Source organism: Schistocerca nitens, chromosome 2 (genome assembly GCF_023898315.1).
Source record: "Schistocerca nitens isolate TAMUIC-IGC-003100 chromosome 2, iqSchNite1.1, whole genome shotgun sequence".
Lineage (NCBI taxonomy): Eukaryota > Metazoa > Arthropoda > Insecta > Orthoptera > Acrididae > Schistocerca > Schistocerca nitens.
Genome location: NC_064615.1, coordinates 118,674,485 through 118,685,647, shown reverse-complemented (window position 1 = coordinate 118,685,647; position 11,163 = coordinate 118,674,485). Strand labels below are relative to the sequence as shown.

The 11,163-nt window shown below is 36.6% G+C and overlaps 1 protein-coding gene across 4 annotated transcripts in view; it reads right to left on the bottom strand.

The window, feature by feature from the left end:
• Positions 1–3,688: 3,688 nt before the first annotated feature.
• Positions 3,689–11,163, bottom strand: part of LOC126235795 (regulator of chromosome condensation) — a 136,513-nt gene continuing 129,038 nt past the window's right edge. For all 4 annotated transcript variants that reach the window (XM_049944610.1, XM_049944611.1, XM_049944609.1 and 1 more), the window contains one exon: positions 3,689–3,980. In XM_049944610.1, the coding sequence (XP_049800567.1) occupies positions 3,784–3,980 (197 nt within the window). In that variant the 3' untranslated portion in view covers positions 3,689–3,783. The remainder of the gene's footprint in view (positions 3,981–11,163) is intronic.

The window sequence follows — 11,163 nt, the reverse complement described above, 5'->3', positions numbered from 1 at the left end:
TCTTCAGTGCTATAAGCAATAGTGTGTCGTCTATGTTGACTTGTGATCGCCAGCTTGATTTTTAACTTCTTGTATTTAAAATACGCTGCACAAGCCCAGCTAGGCAAAATTTTATTGATTGGCGACTCCATGTTGTCTTGTGCACAACGACCAGATAACAGGTATACTTGAAAAAAGAGACAGCATTGGTCGTATATTTTTTACTATTGCAAAATCGATTTTCTGTCACTGAGTGACCATCTTCAGTGCTATAAGCAATAGCGTGTCGTCTATGTTGACTTGCGATCGCCACCTCGATATTTAACTTCTTGTATTTAAAATACGCTGCACAAGCCCAGCTGTCTCTTTTTTCAAGTATACCTGTTATCTGGTCGTTGTGCACAAGACAACATGGAGTCGCCAATCAATAAAATTTTGCCTAGCTGGGCTTGTGCAGCGTATTTTAAATACAAGAAGTTAAAAATCAAGCTGGCGATCACAAGTCAACATAGACGGCACTCTATTGCTTATAGCACTGAAGATGGTCGCTCAGTGACAGAAAATCGATTTTGCAATAGTAAAAAATATACGACCAATGCTGTCTCTTTTTTCAAGTATACCTGTTATCTGGTCGTTGTGCACAAGACAACATGGAGTCGCCAATCAATAAAATTTTGCTTAGCTGGGCTTGTGCAGCGTATTTTAAATACAAGAAGTTAAAAATCAAGCTGGCGATCACAAGTCAACATAGACGACACGCTATTGCTTATAGCACTGAAGATGGTCACTCAGTGACAGAAAATCGATTTTGCAATAGTAAAAAATATACGACCAATGCTGTCTCTTTTTTCAAGTATACCTGTTATCTGGTCGTTGTGCACAAGACAACATGGAGTCGCCAATCAATAAAATTTTGCCTAGCTGGGCTTGTGCAGCGTATTTTAAATACAAGAAGTTAAAAATCAAGCTGGCGATCACAAGTCAACATAGACGACACGCTATTGCTTATAGCACTGAAGATGGTCACTCAGTGACAGAAAATCGATTTTGCAATAGTAAAAAATATACGACCAATGCTGTCTCTTTTTTCAACTATAATTTTGTTACATAGTTACTTTCCACTGCAAGTTGCGCACTTCAAACAGCAGCTGAAGCTGCCCACACTTCATTTCTGTTGTGATAATTCAAAAACTCTTCCGACACCACTCTTGTTGTCATGGCATATGCTTGAAGTATCACTGTAATTGTCACTGTTATTTAATGAAATAATATTTACAACCAAAGCTCTATGTATGTTTGTCAACCATCTTGCAATCTTCAGACACTTATGTTCCTAACAGCTTATTTTGTGAGTGTTGCAGATAGGGTATATTATTATTATTATTATTATTATTATTATTATTATTATTATTATGCCAGGCTATGTAACCTTTTAATTGGGAGTCATATTAACTCTGGATTGAAATGGCAGTGGTAAGGTGGTAGCTTATAGTTTGCCAGCTTTTAGATTTCCTATATGGAGAACTGTGTTTTATGGAGAGAGATTCATACCACAAGATCCACCTTTCTAAGGCTGTCACTTAGATCGATGTTATGACACTGAAGCCAATCATGTCCTCCTTCCTCTTTGCTGTGATAGGTGCCTCGTCAACAACTGAATGGTAAGTAGCATTGACTAGATTCTAGGACAACTGTTGACAGTTTTCCCAAGTTTTGAATTAGTGATTATATGAACCATGTTGCAAATGTAACACGGTTTATTTCTTCACAATAATCTCTCGTCTTCATTGATTTAAAAAATCAGAAAATCCAGTGAGGTGCATGCATGACAAATAATAAGTCTGTCCCCTTAGTGGAAAGTTGTTTCTACTGTTTATTTATGTCATCTGGCCTACACTGCTTGACAACATGAATAGAATTGACTCATGTCTCACCAAGCCATAAAAAAATAAAAACTCGGCATTTTCATGCAGCTTCATTCTCACTCTCCATCAACACATGGCCCCAGAAATGCCCATAGTAAAATCCTAGCACATGCAGTAGGTGTGTGTAATTGCCTCAAAAAAAAATAATAATAAATAAATAAATAAATTAATTAAAAAAAAATAAAAATTATTGGTTCCTTTAGAGTAATGAATACCATGCTGAGTTTCAGATTTCCTTTTTTGTGTGATAATTATTAACTTAATGAATCGCATCCTCGGCAAGTCAATCTGTATTGTTGATCCAGTTATCCATACAATGATAACGCAAGTCATCACAAAGTTATGTTCTTATTTAAATCTATTATGGAATATTGGTTGCTGATAATTTGTTGTGTACTAGAGAACACATGTTTTTTATTCTAGTCTTTGATCACAATATAAAGTCCTTCGACAATGACCGGTTTCAGTCAGTAATGACCATTTTCAGATCTGTACTAACGTGATAAAGCCATGATGGCATCGGCAAAACATATAAATACACTCGGCAAAGCATTATCACGTATCATTTAGCAAAATGACTGTGTGAGCGATGTGGCCTATATTTATGTGTTTTGACAATGCAATTATGGCTTTATCACATTAGGACTTTGTGTAGAACAGATCTGAAGATGGTCATTACTGACTGAAACCGGTCATCAACGAAGGACTTTATACTGTGATCAAAGACTGGAATAAAAAACATTGGACAGTACCTGGATCACTGTTTTGGATTCGCGACTATGTTGCAGCTTGTGAAACTAGAGAACACAGCCTAGAAAAGCCAGTGGCCAAATACAAACCAACAAAATAACACAGTTGTTTATAAAATGATGTTATAAAACATAAGCAGAAACATGAAGAACCTAAGAAAATGAGGAAAACAGAATCAAGAAAGAATAAATGCATGTGGTACAGATAAACTAAACATAATGGGGAACAAACCAGGAAACTGATGGTCAGTAGATGGCAAAACTGAACTATACACAAAGAGAGAAGGAAAGGAAGAGAAAGAAGTGGTGATAATACATAAAACACTATGTGCATTAGCTGAAGTAAAACAGTATGTTACCTGGAGGCAGGAAATGATATTAAATCAAACGAGAAAAAGAATAATAAAACAAGAATGTCAGGAAAATAATAAAAGTACTAAATTAAAATGAAAGGCAATCATCATATTTACTTAGTTGTTTCATTTTAGAAAGTGTTTCTTTCTAACAGTTACACTTTTGATTCAAAGGAACATTACCACTTAAAAGTACAAGTATTTAAAATGAATTTTCCACTATTTGTCAAAATGTTTTCCAAAAGAATACAAATCATTCAGGTTATGTATCGAGGAGAAAAAGGCAAATAAAAGTATCTTACTGTACAGCGATTATATTTTATCAAACATAACCATTACTGTGGTGACCATTGTATGTGGCAAAGTAGAGTACATAAAACAGTTTCAATCAGTAAAATTTTACAGATCAAAATGTGTGATCATAAATAAAAGACTGAAGTCATTAACACATATATTCAAGTAATGGACTTTAATATTTACAACATAAAAAAATCTGAGTTTTTAAAATGAAAATTCATCTTCACTGTGAAACACAAGCATGTTTTACAAAACTTCCGTATCATCTGCTTTCCTCCTTTTCCTTTAGTATTGTGCCAATGTCAAACCATGTGAACTTTGAATGTAGTCAAATGAGTTAGAAAACAAGTGGGGATGGGGGTGGGGGGATACAAGAACACTGAACTGGACTTTTAGTTATTAATATTACAGCCAAAAAACACTTTTCCCTATACACAAATTTGGTACAAAGTTGATACAATTTCAAAACTGCTAACTGCACTATTTTTCCTCTGTCACTTTAGCACTTTTAGCAAGCAACACAGTATGCTGTCCACCAGCTGACACTTTCAACACCACATGTGACAGTAACTGCTTTCCTTTGATTTGTCGTGGCTCATACACATCACTCTCATCGTCTCCATCACCACTTTTTCCAAGCTGTCCATTTGTTGCCATTCCCCACCCGTAAACTTCTCCTATAAAGAAAAATTAAGAGACGTTGACAACAGATGCACTGTACACGTTAAATTAGTGTGGTTCAGTTTGAGATATTAATTTTAAGTAAGACAATACATTATCTACATAGTAGCACACAACACACATTTTGGTTGAAGTTTACGGAATTTATTCCTTATAGAAGCAAGACCAAGATGAAATTTTGCAAACCAACTGTAAAAAGTCATTTCTGGAGGGGACTGCTTATGAAAAATGGAATGAAGTGATTTAATACATGTACACATAAGACAATTATGCACACAAATAGATAGAGTGTTAAATTCTTGGGATTACAGCTTGATAGACAGAAGAAGTGGACAGTGTTAAATTCTTGGGATTACAGCTTGATAATAAATTCAACTGGGAGGAGCACACCACAGAACTGCTGAAGCGTCTTAACAAATCTCTGTTTGCAATGCGAATTTTGTCAGACATAGGGGATATAAAAATGAAAAAGCTGGCATACTATGCTTACTTTCATTCCATAATGTCATATGGGATTATTTTTTGGGGTAATTCATCAAGCCAAGCTAAAGTTTTCCGGGCACAAAAACGTGCAGTGAGAGTTATATGTGGTGTGAACTCAAGAACACCCTGCAGAAGCCTGTTTAGGGAACTAGGGATACTAACTACTGCTTCCCAATATATTTATTCCTTAATGAAATTTGTCATTAAAAATATATCACTTTTTCAAACCAACAGCTCAATTCATGGAATCAATACTAGAAATAAGAATAATCTTCACAAGGATTTAAAGTCACTTAGTCTTGTACAAAAAGGTGTGCATTATTCAGGAACACACATTTTCAATAACTTGCCAGCAGCCATAAAAAGCTTAACAACCAATGAAATTCAGTTTAAGAGAGGCCTAAAGGATTTATTGGTGGCCAACTCCTTCTACTCCATTGATGAATTTCTTCGTAAAACCAACTGATTTGTATATAAGTACAACATAACTTCTGCACAATTTCAGTGCAGTAATGTGTTCATTGAAAATTCGTGTGTGTGTGTGTGTGTGTGTGTGTGTGTGTGTGTGTGTTAGTATAATCTAACTTCTGCACCATTTCAGTGCAGTAATGTGTTCATTGTAAATAAGTATTATAAATAAATAAAAAACTTTTTTATTTTAAATTCAGTGCATTAGTATTTGTAAAATGACTTAGTGTTCATTAAAAAATGACGATCATTCCACTTGGGACCTGTGGAATGGTACATTAGCTTATTTGTTTTAGTTGTAAATATTTGTCATGTATTGTTGTTTTTCTGACATGTTCCACATCCTGGAGGACCTCCTCACTACGGATCAATTGGAATGAAAGTAAATCTAATCTAATCTAATCTAATCTAATATCAATAAAAAATTCCTGAGATTTCAGCTCTTGCTTAAACTTCCAATTGGGTTACCATAAAAGTTCGATATGCAATCAAATCATGTGGTGGGAAATTTTCCAAACTAATAGCCAATCTACATGATGCAGAATCAGTATGGATGATAGCAACAGTATGCCAAGCATAACCAGCTTTTACATTTAACATGAGTAAATGCAAAATCAATGCACCTACTGAGAAACACAGGAGGATCATCTAAGGCATGGATAATCTTGGCAGCATTCATATTACAATCAGTTTCCACATCTAAAACAGTCTTGTAAATAGTTGAACACCAACAAGATACATGACACTGAGGCATCTCAGTGAATGAGTAACAGTGCCAGAGCAATTACTTATATACCAAATCTGGCAGTCACGTTGTTCACACACACGTGAGTAAAAGGGACTCTAGTTAGTTCACGTACATCAGTAGCCAGAGTCAGCCATCCACAACAGCGCTTTGGAATACATTGCGTAATTACTGAGAAGCGAACCCAGAGGAAAGGATACTGAGATGAGGGCCAGAGAGACTACAAAGGAAAGAAGAAACTGCATCTTGGCTTTTGACAAGATCAGTGTGGTTTATTAAACAAAACTGTTAAATCTTTAACATCTACAGGTTCTCGATGTATCCTTGTCAGATTACTGGCTGATTTTTATTGATAAACCTGTGTGTGTGTGTGGGGGGGGGGGGCGCATTCATCATATGTGCAAATTATCTAAAGACAACAGTGTATCTGTTTTTAGTAGATGCCTTAGAATGTCTATGAAATTTAAATTTCTTGGTAATATGACGGTGTATAACAGTATTTAGATGGCTACTGATCTGTAGTGTCAGCCAGTAACAGGACTAGGGTACATCAAGAACCTGTAGAGGTCACATCTGTATCAATTTTGTTTAATAAATTACATTAATTTTAACACTTACCCAATGAAAACAGTCACATGAAATTTCAAATTATTCACAACACTGTTTCTTTAAACATTCACCATCAGCAAGCTACAGTTACTTTCTGAGCTTCCATTGTTTTAACACGAATGGTCATATCTCAAAAGCACTACATAGTGGTTGCTTGTAAGTACTTAAAAGGTGACTCCCGTCAGTTGTGGATATGAGACAGCAGCATTATTTTCTTCCACCTTTACTTATAATTTTGTACTGCAGAATCACACTGGAAGCAGCTCCGACCATTTAAAAAAATATGCATACTTAGTGTATTTGGAGAATGGTAATAACTGACTTATCGTATATTGAACAGTCACTTTACATAAATTTTAAGGGGGTTATAGTTTAGTTCACCACAAGGCCAAGTATTTTCATGTGCAAAAATGTGACAAAAGAGGTGTGAAGTTTTAGGCACAAAGGTGCCAATTCAAAATGTGAAATTATGGATTTCATACACAAGTTATTAAATCAGAAACCTCCCCAAAAACTTCGCCAAGCAATGAAAAGTCTACTGATTATGTCACTAATCACACTGATTAATTCAGAAAACTGTTGAAACAAATCTTCATTCAATATTTCAATGCTGTTTTAAAGAAAACAGTACCTGTCATTACTCAGCAAATATTTGCAAACAGAAAAGGAATGTTGTACACCAAAAGACAAGATGTGCATATCCTGTTTTTAAAATAATGGTAATCAGTATTTTTGTTCATTGCCATGTCCTCCACATCAGAGACATTGGATAAACTGTGCTTCCTTCTCAAAACAGATCACATTCAGTTTTATTGTGGCTATCGTCAGCAAGAAGTGTCCATATATAGCAAAGTTCATCTCGCAGTTCTTGTTCACCTGATAATTCCTTAGCCTTTCTTACAGTTGTGGGATCATTTGACAAAACATCCAAGCTTCTGCATAAAGCCAGGAAACTGCTACACAAACTACAAAACTTTCTACAATGTTCCTATCTATAATGATGGGAGAAGATGATAAAGCAGTTCTGCAATTTGAAAGTGCTTTTTTTCTTTCTTGCAGGACCTTTTTCAAGAATTTGTTAATGCAAGATAGAAACTCATTCATGTTTGAGTATACATATTTTAATGACTGACTAAATGAATAACCTGCACAGTGCAGATCTTAATTTTTAAGATACATGTGTTGTGTGTCGAGGCTGGGAAGGCAAAAAGAATATAAGAAGCTAGAACTGTAAGAACTAGCCATACTCAATCATATTTTACTTCAGTCCACAGCACAAAGTATGATTTAATAACATTTTACATCATGATAGTGTTGACTATTCTCAAGCAGGAAATATAACATAAGCACAAGTTGCACTTCTCCATTCAAGTGTCACTGTGACATTGAATATATCTGCTCTGGCATCAATTACTACTCATCTGCTTTGTGATACTTTTCCTTCCTAGTGAGACTAAAGTTACAACTTTCTTGAAGTACTGTCACTCGGACAAAATCTCTGACAGGCGAACATCCACAGGTGAGAAAAATATTAATAGAACAAAAATTCACTTCAATTGCATCTTATTTTATAACGTTATCTGTTTTGAAGCTTAAAGCTCCATATTCAGGTGCCACCAAGAAAACAAATGTGTGTGGCAGTCAGGCCAGTCAGTCGCGAGGGATTACACCCATGCCAAACAAATGCATGGGAGTGTAGGACCAACAGCCAGGGCACCCTCCTCAACAGCCAATAAGGAAGTTTTTCTTCCTTGCTGGTTGTTGAGATAGGCACCCTGGTAGTTGATCCTTTGCAGTCAGGTGTTTGGCATGGGCGTGATCCCTCATGACAGGCTGGACTGCCACTCATTTATGTTTTCTTAATAATATGGTGGCACCAGATGATGGAGCTTTAGACTTTCAAACTGATCATGTAATAAAATAAGGCCGGCCGCAGTGGTCTAGCGGTTCTAGGTGCCCATTCCGAAGCCGCGCAACTGTTACGGTCGCAGGTTCGAATCCTGCCTCGGGCATGGATGTGTGTGATGTCCTTAGGTTAGTTAGGTTTAAGTAGTTCTAAGTTCTAGGGGACTGATGACCACAGATGTTAAGTCCCATAGTGCTCAGAGCCATTTAATAAAATAAGAAACTTACTGGCACCTGAACTGGATTTTATCTCTATTAATACTCTCAGTAGGGACAGACTAAAATATACTTCTCTTGATACAACCTCGTAATGGGATTGTAGGACTTGGGAAAGAGAACAGCACGTGTGAAATGCAACTTCTGTCACAACAGCGTATCAACCAATAAACTGCTTCTTATGTACCAGTTCATTATTCTTGGCATGATTTTCACTTTCCATATGCTGCTGAATACTATTTCATTGGTACTTTTAATCGACAGTGACAATATGTAAAAATTCCACACCTTAACACAAAATTTCGAAATCTATGTGTACATAAATAACAGACAGGTATACCATAACAATGAAAATTCATGGAAGATATGCAAAATAAAGGAAAGGCAATCACTCATTTATTGCTCACCAATGTGTAGCACATAGAAACAAGCACCAAGAACAGTATTTTCCTCACTTTTGAACTCTTTCTCTAGTAGAAGTGTACACACACACACACACACACACACACACACACACACACAAATGGACACACCCATGGCCACTGCAACACTGACAGTCAATTATCAATGCAGTTGTCTTGGCAGATGGAGGCAGGCAGGAGAGATGGGACACAAGCTTGGAATTGGCAAAGATGTGAAAGCAAACTGGCTGTAAGCTATTTTGCGGAAATCGTGGAGAACCTTATAAGAATGGGGATTTGAACCTCAGTCCTGAATGTGAGCCTTGGAATTGTATTTTCCTCAGTGTTACCGTATTTACTCTAATCTAAGCCGCACTTTTTTTTCCGGTTTTTGTAATCCCAAAAACCGCCTGCGGCTTATAATCGAGTGCAAAGCAAGCGGAAGTACTGACAAATGTTGGCAGGTGCCGTCACAAATAACTTCTGCCGAGCTTTTTTCTCTCCGCCCCAAGTTTCGACCACTGCATTTTCATACATTATCCAACGAAGTAAATACAAATTCCGTATTGTTCATCTTCGAATGTAGCAGAATTTCAATGTACTACGAAAATCCGACTGGCAAGACTGTTTGGGATGTTTATCAATATGGCCAACTCTACGTTCTGAATTTTTTCCTACCGGTGAGAAGAGATGGTTGCTAATAGTAACCTGATCAAATGTGAATCACATGCAGTATTCTCTTCACCATAAGAATAATACGAATATAAACATTTTGTCATGTATTCTTTCGTGTTTGCTGCTATCTCATTTAAATCCTTCTGCCTAATAAACTACGAAAATAGAGTGAGACAACAGCAAACACGGAAGAATATACGTATCGTGTCATGTTTATATTCGTATTATTCTTATGCCTAATAGTGATACAGTCAGAAACGAAGCACGGCAACTGACTAGATTTTTAAATCTAAGAAGACTATAATTTCTGTGCAGAATTTGATGTACTAAAGCAGCGGCCGCAAAGATTTTCAAACGGAGAAAAATTTTCGCTAAACTCTCGTTCAGAACATGTTCTATCATTCGCAGTCTATTATTTGGTTCTTGTCGATCATTATCAAAGAAAGCAGCAGTGTAAGTAACAACAAATAGCAGTCTCTTGCCATTGTTTCGCTAATGAGACGATTCCTCTCTTTTTTAAAAAAATTGTAAGCGGCGGTTGCGCGCACAAAAGCAAGCCATGCCGCGAGCGGCGACAGGCTGTAAACACGCACTATCAGAATGCGACAAACAATGCATGACACAGTACAGTAATGCATTTTCAGCTTGAGTGACGTAAACACCTATAACAAAGAAAATGGCACTTATCAGATCAAAGCAAAATAAGCAATCGATTCAAACCAGACGAAGCACATAAAAAAGGAAGGGTACCCGTTTAAATATGGACGGAGCGCCTGACGCATAGCAATGGCTACCTGGTAAAGCTTAACTGCTAAGCTTACGACTCGAACCAAACTATTGTAGCTATATCGTCATTCATTCGACCGAAATTGTGTCTCATATTACAATGGACCAACTTTGTTTCGATTTGGAGGTGCGGCCTAAAACTTTCCTCTCCTCTTGAATTTCGAGTCTCAAATTTCAGGTGCGGCTTAGATTCAGGAATTTTTTTTTCCCTTTATTTCGAGTCTCATTTTTCAGGTGCGGCTTAGATTCGGGTGCGGCTTGGATTCGAGTAAATACGGTAGTTGTATGCTAATACAAAGCAGTATGGATAGGCTTACTGATGAAGACAAAAACAGGGCAAATACAGAAAAAGTGTCAGGAAGAGTAGGAAATCAAAGATAGTCTTTTACTAAGCACAAGGACGAAAAACTGGTGAAGAGTTGGTTGCCACACACTCAATGTATTGGCTGCTTGAATGCAGTGAAAGAGAGTCCCAACACTAAGCTGGGCTGTTCACACAATCTTTGCACCTGTAGATAGATGCTTACAAGAAACACTGTGTTTTGTGTTGTTGATTCTGACAATTTTATATTACAGGCTTTTTCACTGTCAATCTGTTGCAGGTACAAAATATTTTCCTTGCATCTTAGAATTAGAAACATGTACTCTTGCACTTTATCATTTCCCTAAAATACAAAGTGAAAAGTTGCTGTATTGGGTCAAATCATTCACGAGAATGAAAAGGCTGACAACTGTTTCACAACACATGGGACACAACACACCAAAGGAAACAAAATCAACATTACAAAAATAAAAATTTGAAACTTACTCTCCAGCATTTGCAGTTGAGGGTTAGTAATGGAATGCTAAGCAAACATAGTAAATAAAGAATGAGATTTTCACTCTGCAGCG